The following is a 17,663-nucleotide window of genomic DNA, read 5'->3' on the forward strand; positions in this document are numbered from 1 at the left end:
TCAATCCTAATCCTTGGTACCTGTAAATGTTACTTTATGTAGCAAATAAAAAAGGAAGAAAGGAACGAAGTAACAAAGGAGGAAGACAAACTTTGCAGATGTGACTAAATTAAGCATTTCGGGAGATTATCCTGGATTATCCAGAATGTCCCTAAATGCAGTCCCTAAAATGCCTCCTTATAAGAGGGAGGCAGAAGGATATTTGACCATAGACCAGAAGAAGTCAATGTGACCACAGAGACGGAGATTAGAATGATGTGGCCACAAGCCAAGGAAGGCTAAGAGCCACCAGAAACTGGAAGTGACAAGGAATGTATTATCCCACAGAGCCTCTAAAGGGAATGGGTCCTTGCTGACACTTTGATTTCTATTCTCCAGAACTATGAGAAAATAAATTTCTGTAGTTTATGTCATCAAGTCTGTGGTAATGGTATTATAGTAGCCATAAGAAACTAATACAGATATTGTTACCAGTTTGCCAAAAATCTTTTTTTTTTTTTTTAATTTTTTTTTTTTCAATGTTTTTTATTTATTTTTGGGACAGAGAGAGACAGAGCATGAACGGGGGAGGGGCAGAGAGAGAGGGAGACACAGAATCGGAAACAGGCTCCAGGCTCCGAGCCATCAGCCCAGAGCCTGACGCGGGGCTCGAACTCACGGACCGCGAGATCGTGACCTGGCTGAAGTCGGACGCTTAACCGACTGCGCCACCCAGGCGCCCCATGCCAAAAATCTTATCGTAAGTGCATTTTAATTCTATCAAATCCACTTTTCGCATCTATTTAGATCAAACAAAAATGTTTTTCCTTTTTAAAATTTTAGTGTGGTGGGGCACCCGGGTGGCTCAGTCCGTTAAGTGTCCAACTTCAACTCAGGTCATGATTTTGCAGTTTGTGAGTCTGAGCCGCATCTCAGGCTCTGTGCTGCCAGCTCAGAGCCTGAACCGCGATCCGGATTCTGTGTCTGCCTCTCTCTCTGCCCCTCTCCTGCTTGCACTCTGTCTCTGTCTCTCTCAAAAATAAACATTTAAAAAAGTTAAAATTTTAGTGTGGTGAATTTTACGATAGAATTTCTTTTCTTTTTTAAAAATTTTTAATGTTTACTCAGTTTTGAGAGACACAGAGAGACAGAGTGTGAGTGGGGGTGGGGGCGGGTAGCAGAGATAGAGGCAGACACAGAATCCAAAGCAGGCTCCAGGCTCTGAGCTGTCAGCACAGAGCCCGATGTGGGGCTCGAACCCAAGGACCTTGCGATCATAACCACGAACTGAAGTGGGGTTAACCGCTTAACCGACTGAGCCACCCAGGTGTCCCTATGATAGAATTTCTAATACAAAAGTGTCCTTGTATACACGGGATCAACTAAACTTGACCTTTTTTATTCATTGGTAGATCAGGTTGTTTTAATATCCTGTTTAGGACTTTTACATACATGCCCGTAAGTGAGATTGTTCTAGAGTTTTCCATCTTCTTCCTTAAATGTTTTTGGTAACAATATGATAGTGCCCTAGAACAATTTGAGTAGTATTTTCTTTTTTTCTGTTCTCTGTAAAAAAGTCTGTATAAAATTGGATTAATCTAGTTCATGAAAGGCAGAATTTACATATACAACCCTGTTGGTATGGTGTTTTTTTGTGGTGCAATTTTCACCTATTGACTCAATTTATTCAATGGTTAAGGACCATTACGGTTTTCTATTTCTCCTTGAATCAGTGTTTGTAAATTCTATTTTCCAAGAATTCTGCCCATTTTATCTGCTTAAAATTTGTTGCCGTAAGTTTTTTTTCTAGTGATACTGCATTACCTTTTAAATCACTATACATGTAGTTTTCATCCTTTTTTGAACGTTACATTTTTGATACCTAAGTTACACAGATTTACATTTTCATTTGTATTTTTTGACATTTTAATGTATACTGTTATTTTTGATTTTTAAACTAATGGTATATGGTCAGAGAATATGGGCTGTATGATGCAAATTCTTTAAAATATTTGAGACTTGCTGATTATTACGTTTAGAGATTTATATACATTCATTAAATCAATGTCACTAATCATTTTGTTCAACTCTTCTCTGTCTTACTGTGTTCCATTTTGGTTAATTTCTTCTAACCCGTGAATCTTATTGGCAGCAATGTCTAATCTGTTCTTTATCGCAAGCACTGGGCTTTAAATACAACAACTGTATTTTTCATTTTTAACAGCTCTTACTGGTTCTCCTTCAAATTGGCCTAGCCCTACTTGATGGTTCCTTGTTCATTGCTTATTTTCAACTCCATTTCTATGCGTGTAAATATTTCATACCTAGTTATTCTCTATTCTGTGCCTCATATTTCCTACATCGGAGGTGCCTTGGATGGCTCCACGTTTTATAATTGCTTCCGCTTATCCTCAGCAATGGGTAGCCTGTTTCCCAGCATACTGGGTGATTTTTGATTATGAGATTACATTTGTGTCAAACTTAGCTAACAAAAATCTGAAAGGACAAAATACAGGTATATTGGCTTCTATTGGTTGCCAGAGTGCACTACCACAGGGGACCAATTAGCCCCTCCATATGTCACCGGCTTCGTGCCAGGCTCTCAGGGTAGCAACTTCACCTTACTGGGGCCCATGGCTCTGTCACCAATTGCAGAGCTGAGGACACTGATTCTCAGGGTCACCCTGTATTATATACTCCTGCTCCACAGGATTCAGTTCTCTATATTTTGTTTTTCTTTTCTGTTTTTTTTTTTCCGTTTTGTTTCGTTTTTCCCTTTGAGGCCTCCTTCGGTTAAAAGCATCGCAATCACGTTTGTGGTAATTTGCTCTGAATTTAGTTGTATTTCAACGAAGGGGTCTTTCAGTGTCTAGTTTATCATTGTGCTGGAAGCAGAAAATGAGTCTACCTTTTATCAACTCTACTGGTAACTAGCTTTTTCACTAGGCAGACAATCAAGTCTTTTCGCTTTTTAACTCATAAGCTTTCCTTCTTAGAGCAGTTTCGGCATACAGCAAAATAGAGCAGACAAATCCATTACATCCCCTGTCCCCACGTACGCACAAACTCCCCCACCATCGACTTCCCCCACCACAGTGGTACATTCGTTACAACACATGAACCTACACTAATACATCATTATCACTCAAAGCCCCTAGTTTACATTAGGGTTCACTTGTGGTATTGTGTATTTTATGGATTTTGACGGATGTATAATGACATGTCTCCATCACTGTAAGATCATACAGAATAGTTTCACTGTCCTAAAGATCTTCTACACCCTGCCTATTCACCTCACCCTCCTCCCTAACCCCTGGCAAGAAGTGAACCCGTTACTGTCTCCATACTTTTGTCCTTTTCAGAATCTCATATAGTTGGAACATACCGTATGTAGCTTTCTCATACTGACTTCTTTCATTTAAGTCTCCTCTATGTCTTTTCATGGCTTGATAGCTCATTCTTTTTAGCGCTGAGTAATACTGTCCATTGTCTACACTACAGGTCACCTGCTCACCTACTAAAGGGCATCTTGTTGCTTCTAAGTTTTGGCAATCATGAATAATGCTGCTGCAAACATCTGCATGAAGGGTTTTGTGTGGACATGAGTTTTCAACTCACTTGGGTAAATACCCAAGAGTATGATTAGTGCATCATACGGTAAGAGCTGTTTAGTTTTACAACAAACACACAAATGGACTGCCAAGGTTCTGTACAAATTTGCATTCCCACCAGCAATGAATAAGAGTTCCTATTACTCCATATCCTCCCTAGCATTTGGTGTTGTCAGTGTTTTGGATTTGGGTCATTCTAACAGGTATGTAGTGGTATCTTATGGTTTAAACTTGCAATTCCCTAATGGCATATATCATGTTGAACATCTCTGCATATGCGTCCATCCAACCTGCATATCTTCTTGAGTGAGGTGAAGGTCTTAAGACTGGGCCTGGTGGCTCAGTTGGTTAAGCGCTGGACTTTGGTTCAGGTCACGATCTCATGGTTCATGGATTTGAGCCCCGTGTCGGGCTCTGTGCTGACAGCTCAGAGCCTGAGGCCTGCTTCAGATTCTGTGTCTCCCTCTCTCTCTGCCTCTCCCCCACTCAAACCCTCTCTCTGACTCTCAAAAATGCATAAACATTAAAAAAAATTTTTAATTAAAAAACAAAAAGACTTGGGTCCGTTAAAGTCTTTAACAATTTTTTTTTTTTAAATGGGGTTGTTCATTTTCTTATTGTGAAAACTTACAGTGCAGACTTTCCTACCCTGGCATTGGTTCCTATGGAAGTTTCTGCTTGGATTAAGTTGTGGTATCGGCCTCTTTCTAATTTGTGGAGAAGTGGTTTGCCCTCTGACCTCACTTTTCTCACAGATCTAAGAAGAGTTGTTGACTTTTCAGTTTGTTTAACTTTTTACTTGTTCTTGGGATCGAGTGGTAACTTCTAAGCTCCTTACATGCTGGACTAGAAACCAAAAGTCTGTTAAGTCTTTCTTATTTTTGTGTTTTCCAGGGTTTCCTATATAACTTTTATATATAGCACGTGCTTAAGGACTTTTGCTAAAATTTGTTGAACATCATTGATAATAGCTTATATTTTCAAGTACTTTCTAACCATCAGCCACTGTTCTAAGTGTTTTCACATACGTAATCTATTTACGTTCTCACAAGAACTCACCTACAAGTGCTATGATTATTCTCCTTTTATGGATGAGAAAGCTGAAGAACAGAGAGTTTAAGTATCTTCCTCCAAGGGGACACAGCCAGTGAATGGGGAACCAGAATTCAAACTCAAAATATTTGAGAACCCATGTTCATAACCACCATTCTCTACAACACAGCCGACTCCTAAAATTCCTGATAATATTGTGACATCGATTGAATCATGAAGAATTCCAATAGTCCAAGAGATTATTTCTCTTCCTAGTTATTTTGAAAACTGCCAATATATTTCAATTTACTGCCCAAAGATCTGAAGTTAATGAAAGAGAATGACTTTGAATACACATTCCCTGTAAGGCATTGCCAGAAAATGATTATATGTTTATGCAGTCCACACAGAAACTGATGTGGCCAGGAGTTCTATTAGTTCCCAGAAACTGTCGAAGGTCTCCTCAGCCCATCAGAGATACTTCGTGTTGCCTAAAGTGAATCTGGTACTGGAACAAGACCTCCAAGTTCCTATGAATAGAAACATGTGCACTGTTTTCTATGACAAATTAGCACTGAGACTTGCATAAATATAACTTTGAGGGTGCTAATGTTTTAAGCCAATGTAGGTTGTTCTGATTCTATTGCATATACATTGAGGTTCACCACCATTAACAGACAAGCCAAAGACCATCGTTGCCCTGGAGGCAACCTCAGCGGTAGCAAAATACATAGTCTGCTTTAGAAGCGCCATTTTGAGTCTGCATTCGGACTGACTGCACATTTTGTTCTCTTTCTTTATGGAAACATGGTTTATCTGTAACACTAATCTATTCTCTTTTTTATCTAACAAGTGATTCAGAGCTTCAAGTCTCAAAAATATTCTGATTTCATTAAAATTTATATCGGTTGGCTTAAGACACATGGGAAACAAGGACAGAGAAGTCTACGTATCAAAATATTGGGTCGTTTTTAGTCAATATAGTCTTTATCAGTTAAGATAAATGGATACTCCACGGATACTCCACGGCAATTAGCCAGTATCAGGAGAGTTTATATTCTCAGGGGAGATGCACGGTCCACCCTATCCTCACGTGGCTGAGAAAAGAACCCTATTCTAGTTAAATGTATACAGTGAGAAAATGTATCTCCCAAGGGCACAAAAAAATGTACAAACTTCCTTATTTGCTCTCCCCTCAAAAAAACCCACTTTGCATTCTTTGATGTTATATTATAGTCTATTGTTTATGCCTTGAAAACACAAGCGTTCAGCTCTTTATGGCCTAATAAATTTGTAGATAAAACCTAATGATTTATGGAAAAGTTCATAAGATATATTTTTGATGTATCACTAATTTATGGAACTTATTTTTCATTCATTCGTTCATTCATTCTTTAGATCTGCTCCAGTGCTGGAAATGACAGCCTGTAATGGCAGTACAGTGTTCTAAGTGCGCCCATAGTTGTAGAGACAACATGGTCTGAGAGCTGGCAAAAGAGGACGGCCAGCTAAGTGCTTTAAACAGGTGTGCAGAGAAGTCTCCAACTGGCAAGCATGAAGGACCCCCAAAAGAACCAAACACAAGGATGGTTGAAATTCTGACCTCATCCAGCCAGACCCTTTCTTTCCTAGAAAGCATTTCATAAAGTTCTGCAAATTTGTAATGGATTTGTAGACTGCATGGCATCGGCCTTAGATTATTTTCAGTAAAGGCTGCATGTATGTCTAGGGACTCAAATCATCAAAAAAAAAAATGGGGCCTTCTAGGTCTGGCATATTTCAAAACACAATCTAGTAAGGGTACGTGTGGTGATGGACTCCCTTACACGGTAATGACAGCTGTAGCCTGAATAATCCTCAGGGAAAGTATTCCTAATAGAGACATCGTAGACCTGTGTATTCCTCATGCAGAAAATGGTAGTAAAGGGTTTGGGTCAAATTAAAGCAATATATTTGGAGAATTTTTTGACCAGTGGAACTAAAGTATCCTGAGGTGAGGTTGCCTTTTTTCTAATTTATACAATTTGTGCTGGAGACCAGCTGCCCTGTTTTTGGTTCATCTCAAACATTACTCTTGCCTCTGCCAGGAAATAGAGAGGAAGTGGATCACCTCGGGTGGTGATCTCGATCATGAGCACACTTACCCTGCAGAGCTGGCCCATATACCACGCCTGGGACAGATGATAAGAGCCCAAGAAGATCAGAGAAGGAAGTGAGAATAAAGGAGCAGCAAAGAAATTCACAGGATGACTCTTCCCTCCATCACTTGCTCTTGGTGCCCATCCCTCACAGTGAGAATTCTAGGATCCGTGACCCCTTTGCCTGAATTTTCAGGGCTTCACGCTTTCACTTTCCTTTGGCACATCCAGCACCAAACCAGGCAGAACATCTCAGACAACGAAGTACTTGAATCTACACTCCTCAAGACAGAGACTTTCTCATTCATTGTTTCAACCTGACAGCCTAGCACGCTCTTGGACTTAACGTAGATACTGAAAAAACGTAGATACTGAAAAAACGGCTAAGCAATGGGAATGAATACAATTATTAGGTAAAATGCATCTTTTGGAATAACCAGTTGACTACATTTATTCCTGACTTCGTGGGGATTAATATTGTAAAGCAGGCAATAAGGCAAAATCGGCTTCCACAGGCCAATCAACATCTTGGCTCTGCTGTACTTCTTTTCTCAAGAAATGATGAGAGGTGGCATGTGCCAAAGAGAATTCCATTTTAAGGAACTATCAGGGGACAGTGATTTAATTAGAAGGAAAAAAAAAACGTAATTCAACGAAATCAAACAGTAGGGGAGCTGTTATTTACATTTGTAAAATATCTTAAAGATAAAAACATGGCGGACGTCAAATTACAAACAAAAGAAAGTCACCTCTGCTCTAGATAATCTAAAAAGTTCTTGAAATCAACAGTAAAAGAAGTAACCCTCTTACCTTATAATTATCCATGATTTCAGCTAACCATAGCTTAACGGACTTTACTGTATCTTCTCGCATGTACTTTTCAACTTGGGATCCATCACTAAAAGTCCGGTTTCCCACGTGGATGGCTTGTCTCACTTGTGGGAGGGACAAAAATTTCCCATAGTAATTTTGGTCCTCGGGTTCCTGGCGGAAGGAGACATCAGAAAAATATCAGAGAACATGACTTGGTGACAGGAACAACGTGCTGGGAAAGCTTCAAATTTCTCAGAACATAAACCATCATGGACAAGATGAGACATGGCTGTTAACTCTGGTCTCCACCCTGACATTTTTAACTTGCGGGTTGTGAGGTAATTTAAATGTTACTGACAATAAAACTGGATGATCTGATACCTTCAGAGCCTAATAGCCAATTTGCAAATGCTCGATTTTCCTTTCTCGGTAAGGAAACTTCTGCAGTCTATGACTCCAATCAACAGCCCCGCTTGAGGCCAAGACCGGAAAAACGGAAGAGGTGAGATTATCAAAAGCAATTTGCTTCTTGTCGGAGGCTCTTCAGGAGGAGGGTCAAATAGACCACAGGAGCCGGGGCGGTGGCATGGCGGACTAAAAGCTGGGCTTCCTTTTGCATGTTCTTCTGTTTATTAAAACCATACATAGAAAATAATCAGCTAACCATAATTGAAGGGGGGAAATATACCAAGTATAAAAAAAGATGATACCTTATGAAGGACATCAGACAAAAGAAAAGTCGTCCATGATCCTTATTTAAAAAAAAAATATTGCATAAAAGTCTGTGGTATTGAAAAGTCTGTGATATTCATCATACTAAAAGAAGAAGGAGTAAGTGCTATTTTAAAAAATGACAAAAATCATAAAAAAACTTAGAGTTTGAGATCAATAATTTTGTGCATCATCAATTTTTGCTAATTTGTTGAATACATTACTTTGTAAGGGAAAAAGAAATGTAATTACAAATTCTGTTTCTCTCTTGCCTACCATATGTTTTCCTCTTGGTAGACTCTAGATCCAAAACCACAGGGTTAGCAAATTCTATTGAAATTAGCTTTGTATTTTATTTATGAAATAGTTAATAAATAAGGCAATTTTAAAAACAAGATACATTGTCATATACACTAGACAAAGACTGTACAAATCCAAATCCCCACTTTGGCTCCCTTGGTTATATTTGATTAATTCTTCACAAAAGACATCAACTTTGGCCTGCTTTTATGAAAGAAAACTACTTGAATACTTTAAGAAATATTCCAGAGAGCTTGAAGTGAGGGCCATACTAAGCGCACAAACCTTCTTAAGTTAAAAGTAAGACAAAGCAAATATTTTCATAAAGGCTTTGGCAGTTTTGATTATCCAAGCTGCCTTAAGTACAGAACAAATAATGTGGACACTTTCAAGAAATTCACTATAGTCTTGGCGTTCTGGAACCTAATCCCCAGAACTGCAATCTTGGCCTATCCTTGACAAAAGAACTTTTGTATCACAAGTTCTACTGGGGGGAAACTGTGTTAATCAGAGATTGTTCTGCGTTATCTGGAATATCATACATTCTTGATGGTCAGATTATAACATATACAACATCAGTGGGGAAAAAATCCTACAGATTAGTAGACCAAATAATGCACTACAGTTAGGACATATTTATCTAGTATAAAGTCAGCTATAGTATTTTTCTCTCTCTCTCTCTCTCTTTTTTTAATATATGAAATTTATTGTCAGATTGGTTTCCATACAACACCCAGTGCTCATCCCAAAAGATGCCCTCTTCAACACCCATCACCTACCCCCCTCCCACCCCCCATCCCAGCTATAGTATTTCTCAAGTTGAAGGACGTTTGGTGTTACCAAAAGGTTTAAGCAAACACTAGTATAGTTTGTAAACTGTTGCACTCATTACCTTGCATTGTAACAGGTTATAGTAACTAGGACATCCTGTGACATTCTGGAAGTAAGAAGGATTGTTTGTTAAGTCACCATCTAGTAGTTTATCCAGTACCTAGGTCGGGAGAGAGGGAAGAAAGAAACAAGGAAAACATCAGGGTAGGTAAAAACGTACAGACATTTGTCATTGCGTTGACACTCCTCCATTGTTTTGTTCAACAACCTTTTATCGCACATCTTCTCTGTGCTAGACACTGTCTCAGGCATTGGGGACATGGCCCTGTGAAGATGACAGAGCAAAAGTCCTCCCTAATGTAGCTTATATTCTAGAGGAGGACAATAAGCAAGCACTCATAGGCAAAACATGCAGTAAGGTAAGCGTGAGAGTCCTAAGGAGAAAAGTAAAGAGAAGAGTAGGGAATGTCATGGGGGTGTGTGGGCCTATGTGTGTGTGTGTGTGTGTGTGTGTGTGTGTGTGTGTGAGCACGGATGCCGCAGGGAGGAGGAAACAGAGGTCTCACTGAGAAAGTGGCATTTGAGTAAACACCTGTTGGAAGGAAGGAAGTAGACCATGGAGACATCTAGGGAAATAACATTCCAGGCAGGGGAAACAGTGAGCCCAAAGCCCCAACTGTGGGAGTGAGCTTGTCGGGAAGGACAGCCGTAACACGGATGGCTGACCACTCACCCACAGTTTGAGGAGAGAGGGCAGAGGGTATGGACAAATGCGCAGGTGTTTGGAGTTGGCGGAAGTTCCCTTTGGACTCCTGACCTTAAAAGGTGGTCATCAGCGGAGGTGAGAGCGGTGGTTGCGTGCTCTTCTCCAGTCACGTGCAGCTGCACAGAGGCAGGCGTGGGGTGCTAGAGTGGCACTTGTAGCCAGGATGGCGGTCCAGCCAAAGGAGGTGGACTGACCTTGAATTTCAGTCGGGTAATTAGAGAAGCTAAGATTTAGAGGAGTTAAGGATCCTGAAACTGTAGTAGGATCAATGGACCGGAAGACAGTGGGGTTGCAGGACGGTTATTTGAGTTTGTATATTCAGAAAAGTGAGCTGGCACAATGGGAATCTGAGATCGTGGAGTGATTTTCAGATTTGTTTTTGGGAGGGGGACTGAACAGCTAAGGTAAAGAGGAGAACAAGATCACTAAAAGAGAGGAAGCTAAAGAACTAAGGGGCCAGGTATTAAAAGGGTCATTCATGCAGATAGTGTGATCACTAGAAACAATGGCAAGCATGATACCCTTGAGAGAGAAGGACAGTGAGGCAGGAGCTATAATACTCAGAGGATGAGAAGGAGAAAGCCAGAGGGTTGTAGGTAACTACAAGAAGTGGTGGGTGGTGGGGCGCCTGGGTGGCTCACTCAGTTGAGTGTCCGACTTCAGCTCAGGTCATGATCTCATGGTCCGTGAGTCTGAGCCCCGTGTCGGACTCTGTGCTGACAGCTCAGAGCCTGGAGCCTGCTGCGGATTCTGTGTCTCCCCCACTCTCTCTCTGCTCCTCCCCTTGCCTCTCAAAAATAAACATTAAAAAAAAAAGTGGTGGGTGGTATCATGTGAGGATATGAGAGTCAACACTCAGAGCTTCCAGAGGATATGATCTGGAAGTAGCACTGAGGAGCAAGGACACCCCCTCCAACCTCCTAACCAAGTGCCTTACAGAGTAGGTAAGAAAGAACCCAGCCCCTGCGTGGGGGCGGGGGGGTAGGGGGAGAGTGGCAGCAGCAGGGCTGAAGCAGGCTGTGGGGTAGGGCCAGAAGATGAAAGGGATTGTCATAAAAGAGATTGAGAACACTGGGACGTTTTGGGATGAGGAAATTGAGTCTGTAAGGAGCTCTTGTAAAAGGATGAATTCGGCACATTTTCAAAATCGACGATCAGGTGCGATTTTAGGTTTTCTTACAAGGTAAGAATATAGGTTACCAGTATCCTAGTTCTACAGGGGAGGAAACAGGCACACAGACGTTAAGCCACTTGCCAAGGACGCCTTACTAATAACGTCAGACTTGAGATTCAAGCCCAGGCCACGCCTCTTCAGCCCATGTGTTCTACCACACACACCCTAGCTCCCCAAGGGTCACACTGAGGTCTCTCCTAGTCTTCAATTCTTTCTGGCCATGCTCTTGGGTTTAATACAAAATTTTATTATTGCATTAGATTCGTTTTCTTTATCAAAGTTAATTAATCCAAGTTACTAGGGCCACAGGCCTAGGGACCATGTATGAAAAGGATCATCGCTGTAGAAAGGAGAGGAGGCAGTAAGTATGCTCCAGCAATGCCACGGTCGCTCAGGACCACTGGCTCTGGCTGTGCAGATTGTGCACGTCATGGGGATGCCTGGTGGAGGGGTGAGAAGGGCCGGAGAACCAGCCAAAGTTCTGCTTGCCAAGCTGGATAACTAGGTTTGGGCTGCATTTGGAGAAACAGCCATTGTGTGAGCCATCTCATGGCTCATGTATGAGATAGCTCATACAATGGTGATGTCCACTTGCCAAGCCCTGAATCCATAGGACTATGTCAGCCCAGAGGAAGACGCCCTTTTCTAAATTGTCCATGCAGAGGGAACACTGTAGGCCAGCGGTAGTCCTGAATGGATGCAGCATTTGGGGTATTTATCTTTAGAAATTATCAACACCAACGGAAGATGAATTCAATCCTTAAGCATGGATCTGATTTCAGAGTAAAAAATCATTTATCATCAAACAAATAAAGAAGGTGGGTGGTCCAGACCTGTGAAATCCAGTTTCTGGTTGAAACTTGCTTCACAAAAAGAACTCTGTGATCCAGAACATTGTCATGATAAGGGAGACAATACAGGACCAGAGACGGGCCACTGTGCACCTTGCAGAATGTCTAAATGTCCCAGGATTTTTATTTTTATCTTTTTATTTAAAAATTTTTTTTTAATGTTTACTCATCGTTGAGAGAGAAAGAGCATGAGCAGGGGAGGGGCAGTGAGAGAGGGAGACACACAGAATCTGAAGAAGGCTCTAGGCTCCACACTGTCAGCACAGAGCCCGGCATGGGGCTCAAACTCACAGACCACGAGATCATGAGACCTGAGCCGAAGTCAGTGCTTAACCGATTGAGCCACCCAGGTGCCCCTGTCCCAGGATTTTTATAGACTGCCTGAAACCACAGGAGAAATACTGGGGTGGGAATGGTGTTGGGGTGGGGGTGGATTCTAGCTCTAGGCCTTCCAGAATCTATTAAGTGGCTTCTGGCAATTGAAGGCAGGCCCTCTGGGCCTTAGCCTCCGCCCCAAGGAAGTGTGGACGTGTGTGTGTGTGTGTGTGTGTGTGTGTGTGTGTGTGTGTGTGTGTGTGTAAGGGCAGAGGATGATCTATAAATTTCCCTCCAGCTCTGAGTTACCGCTCTTTGATTAACTAAATCATTTTAAGGGACCAGAGCATCAAACAGGCTCTATTATTTAGGCCTGTGATTTTGACATTTGTATTCGCTCGGGTCTCAGGATTTCTTGGGAGACTTCTATCGCATGTACTGAAACACATTTGACGAGTACTTGCTTACTTTCCCAAGTGCCATTTTATCTATTTCCCTTGAAAAAACAAAGGTTTTTATGTTAATTCATCACTCCAAATATTGGACCGATGGTCACAGAGACATTGCATACCTTCAAAGATTTTAGGTTTTGTTGTTGTTTTTGTTTTCGTTTTGTTTTGTACTGTACTTTGGTGTCTTTCTGCATTTTTTTTCCTGATGAATCTAGTTTGGCAGAAACTCTAACCTTATAGGGCGTCTCCTCATTACCTCCGAATGCAAAGAATAACCTGAACTTGTCAACTGTTTCACTAAACCTGTGGGTGCTCAGGCTACCGCATCATGCATCATGGACATCTTTTCTGCTTTCCTTATCCCTCAGGGCCAATCAGATGTTTTTCCTCTTAACATCAATAATTCTTGGATGCTTCCTCACAAACACATCAAATATCTCACTTGCTTATTGGTCTCACATGATGTAAAATTTGATATTAATTTTAAATTCTAACGGTTCAATCCTTTCACCCTTTCCGCTTACTACAACAGAGCGCCTAACACTAGACTGAAAATAGTCATCGCAAGTTGAAAGGCAGCCCTCCCTGTCCCCATAAGATCCCTCTTCCTTGGCATTGACAATTGCACAGGATTCTGAATCCACACTCTGTAGCCACACCAGGCGCCCTTACTTATAAAATGGAGCATTTTATATTTCTTACCCCCTTCTAAGTTTGTATGTCTCTCGTTTTGATCTGAACCAGCTGACTTTCAGTGCCTAGAAGACTGCTAATACCAGGCCTCAGCATTAATGATACAGGATGTGCTCCCAATAACAAAAAGACCGAAGTCCTCAAAATGCAATCCTTGCCTCGTTTACTCGTGTAGAAAACATGATGGCTCTATGGCAAAAGCAGCAAAACAAAACAAAACAAAACAAAACAAAACAAAAACCCTTCAGGAAGACTGTGGATACACGGTCTTTGTGTGCACTGGCAAAACCAAATCAAACCCAAACAAAACCCCGAATGTCTTACTATCTAGTATACAGTCTCAGATTTGAAATAACTCTCCCCCCAACAAAAAGGGTGAGGAATATACCCATATTATTTGATCCTCAAATTCAGCTTTGGGGAAGTAATGTGACAATATTTACAAACACCAGAGGCCCTCTGTAAAAGGTGCTGGTTTCTATACTTCATAACCTTTGTTCCTGATGCACAGGAATGTGTGACATTTGTTACACACTGGGGCCACTTCTCCAGCTGAAACACTGTGTGTGGATAGAGCATAGGTTGAAGCACATGCACCCACTTTCTGGGTAGCCTTTCTTCTGATTTCCTTGTGATAGGGTACGCCTTTAGGGCTACACAGCATTTAAAGAAATCAAAACAGTTAATGAAAGACACAGTTAGATAAACACTCCAAGGTGATCGAAGGTTTAAAATACAGCCCAAGTAAATTCAAAGAGGCCGGGACAGTTCTTTTCTCCATTTCCAGCCCACACATCTGCCTCCTGAGCTCAGACAGCATCCCAGATAGACCTTCCCTAACAACAACAAAATGCCTGAGTGCCACGGGGATTCTAGGACCCTCCTCAGATGGTTCTCATTGCTCCAGGGCAACGCAGGCCCCAGAACTCACTTCAAAGGCTTGAAACCACCTCTCCTCCCTGATGTATTTCACGCAGTCATCACACTGCTTCTGGAAGTACTTTCTCTGCTTCTCATCCAATAAGCCAATTTGGTACAGGAATGTTGCATAGCCCCCTATGATCTGAGGAGAGAAGAGAAACACAAATGTCACACGGAGAGAAAGAGAGAAGTTAGGGACCCACTTGCTTGATGAAATAACCCTTTGTAATTCATCGAGTGGGTGCTGAAATTAGCCAAGCAAGACAATTACACACACACACACACACACACACACACACACACTCACACACACAGATCTCACAGAACACACAAACACGTACACAACACGTACAAACATACACAATACACATACCACACACAATGCCCACACATACCACGAGCATACACACACAACCCACATGTGCACAAAATTCACACAAACGTATCACCCACACGTGCGTGCCCCACATTCGCACTCACACCCAATCTAGGCTGACATAGGGAGTTGACAGCTTAAAACATTTTGTAAAAATTGGAAGATTTCAATCATTAGAAAATCAACTGGGCAACACTATTTCCTTCTACCAAGTTAGGTCTCTAAGGTAAGAGGAGCCTCCATTTGACTAAAGGGGATTTAATCTTTTCAGGGACAGAACAGAAAAGAAAAAGGAGACACCTACTGATTCGGGATCAGAATACGCATCCCCAATAGCAACTCCTTTCAGATTGATTTTCGTTGTCATCACGGGGTTCAATGTATGGATATAGTGTGCAAGGGCTGGCACGTACTTCCCTGCGTAAGACTGAGAAGGGCGGGTGTTAAAATGAACCATCACAAATTGGTGCTATAAAAATTATGTGTTTATGGGGCGCCTGGGTGGTTCAGTCCGTTAAGCGTCCGACTTCAGCTCGGGTCACGATCTTGCGGTCCGTGAGTTCCAGCCCCGCGTCGGGCTCTGGGCTGATGGCTCAGAGCCTGGAGCCTGCTTCCGATTCTGTGTCTCCCTCTCTCTCTGCCCCGCCCCAGCTCACACCCTGTCTGTCTGTCTCTCAAAAATAAACAAACATTGGGGCGCCTGGGTGGCGCAGTCGGTTAAGCGTCCGACTTCAGCCAGGTCACGATCTCACGGTCCGTGAGTTCGAGCCCCGCGTCAGGCTCTGGGCTGATGGCTCAGAGCCTGGAGCCTGTTTCCGATTCTGTGTCTCCCTCTCTCTCTGTCCCTCCCCCGTTCATGCTCTGTCTCTCTCTGTCCCAAAAATAAATAAACGTTGAAAAAAAAAAAAAATTAAAAAAAAAAATAAAAAAATAAACAAACATTAAAAAAAGGTATAAAATTATGTGTTTAAGCTAATTAAAGTAAGACAGCAGTATTTCCACATGAGACATACCATATATTTTCTTTACCTTACGCTGTAAATTCCACAATAGCACAGAGCTCTGTCACTTCTTTTGGCATCCCAAATGGCACCCGTGACATGCAAGTCATGGGTGAGGTGCACAAAAAATGACAAGTGGATGTGTAATGGGCGAACAGTCTAATTTCCTTCCAAAATAACATGGGCCAGTGAAGACAATTCCGCCACCCACAGAACCTTTCTTACCAGAAAGCTCCATTGAAAACTTCATTTACAAAGACAAAGAAACCCCCAAGGCCAAAATTAAGATTTCAAAATACTTACGATGATGCAGCTTGAAAGCAACATGTATTAAAGCAAGAGGAAAAGGAAAGTAGTATTTATTGGCTACTGAAATTGTCACTTGACAACTATCTCTGTTTCCAACCTTTCCAAGTACAAAGTTCTTTTCCAATTTTAAAATATTTTGTGGATACAAACATTATAATTCTGCTTTTAGATTATGCTGACAAAAGCTACTATTCAGGGAGATTTAAAAAAATTGTTTTGTATTTTTTACATTAAAAAGCTTCCTTTTGGACCATCTCCACCTTCATGTCTAATATCAAACTTCATATGTTCAAAATGAAGCTCTAATCCCCAAGCCTTCCAACAGCCTCTCTATTATTAACTCTGTTCTGACTGCTTAGACCAAAAATCTTGGTGCCATTCTTCCCCCCCCCCCCTCCCCGCCACACACACACTCTCTCCCCACAAAAGTTCATCAGCGAGCCTTGTCAATTGCACCTATTCTGTCAAAATAGGTCCAGGATCCGGTGTTTTCACATACCCATATTTCATCACCTTGCTCCAGGTTTGCTCATCTTTTGCCTGGATTATTGCAGTGGCCTAGCCACCACCCCCTGCCCCCGCTGTTGTCCTTCCCCTCATCCAGTCTATTTTCAAGATGGTGGTCTACTAAAACATAAATCTGAACCCTCTGATGACTTCTCATCTCCTTCAGAGTAAAAGCAAAAGTGCTTTTTTGGAGGCATAAGGATTGGCATGATCTAGTCACTTCATTAACACTATCCCCTGCTACCTTTTTGCTCATTCCTCTCCAGCCCGTCTTGGACCATAATCATGACTGTGATCCATACTGGCCCCTTCCACCAGGGCCTTTGCATTAGTTGTTCCCGCCACCTGGAATACTCTTCCCTCAGTGTCCTTATGGTTAACTCCCCTACTTCCTTCAGTGAAGCCTTCTAGGGATGCTTTTCCTCTAAAATTTGGACCCCCCCTTTTTTTGACATTTTATATTTCTTTTCTCTATGTTTTCATTGAACCCTATTCACTTTCCTATACACTTCAACTAATTCATCTTGTGCATCGTTATTCTCCCACCCACACTAGAACCAAAGATCCACGAACGCAGGGCTCCACGTCTGTTTTGTGGGTTAGTATGTCCCCTGTGCCTGATGCTGTTTATCTGTTAGTGCTCAGTAAACAGTCATCGAATGAATGGTCTTGAATTAACTTACTTGCATTTGAAAAACGCGAATGCATATGTGTTCAAAATAGACTAAAGGCATCATGTGGGTACTTATGAGTCTGCAGACCCTTTGTAATATTTCCAAGGCTCTGCAGGGGTCTGCAGTTCAAAGGCTGGGAGCCCCCGAGAGCTCTACTAATTCTACACCGTAATCACATGCTGGAGATGCCATTACTCCCATTTCAATAC

At 41.8% G+C, this 17,663-nt stretch overlaps 1 protein-coding gene across 4 annotated transcripts in view; it reads right to left on the reverse strand.

Annotated features, from left to right (window-relative positions):
- The window catches only part of CPVL (carboxypeptidase vitellogenic like), a 115,743-nt gene that overhangs the window by 51,671 nt on the left and 46,409 nt on the right, over nucleotides 1-17,663 (reverse strand). For all 4 annotated transcript variants that reach the window (XM_042921126.1, XM_042921107.1, XM_042921099.1 and 1 more), the window contains 4 exons: nucleotides 15,268-15,390; nucleotides 14,598-14,729; nucleotides 9,477-9,575; nucleotides 7,571-7,744 (listed from right to left, as the gene is read on the reverse strand). In XM_042921126.1, coding sequence (XP_042777060.1) covers nucleotides 7,571-7,744; nucleotides 9,477-9,575; nucleotides 14,598-14,729; nucleotides 15,268-15,390 — 528 coding nt within the window. The remainder of the gene's footprint in view (nucleotides 1-7,570; nucleotides 7,745-9,476; nucleotides 9,576-14,597; nucleotides 14,730-15,267; nucleotides 15,391-17,663) is intronic.

The sequence above is a fragment of the Panthera leo genome, chromosome A2 (assembly GCF_018350215.1).
Source record: "Panthera leo isolate Ple1 chromosome A2, P.leo_Ple1_pat1.1, whole genome shotgun sequence".
NCBI lineage: Eukaryota > Metazoa > Chordata > Mammalia > Carnivora > Felidae > Panthera > Panthera leo.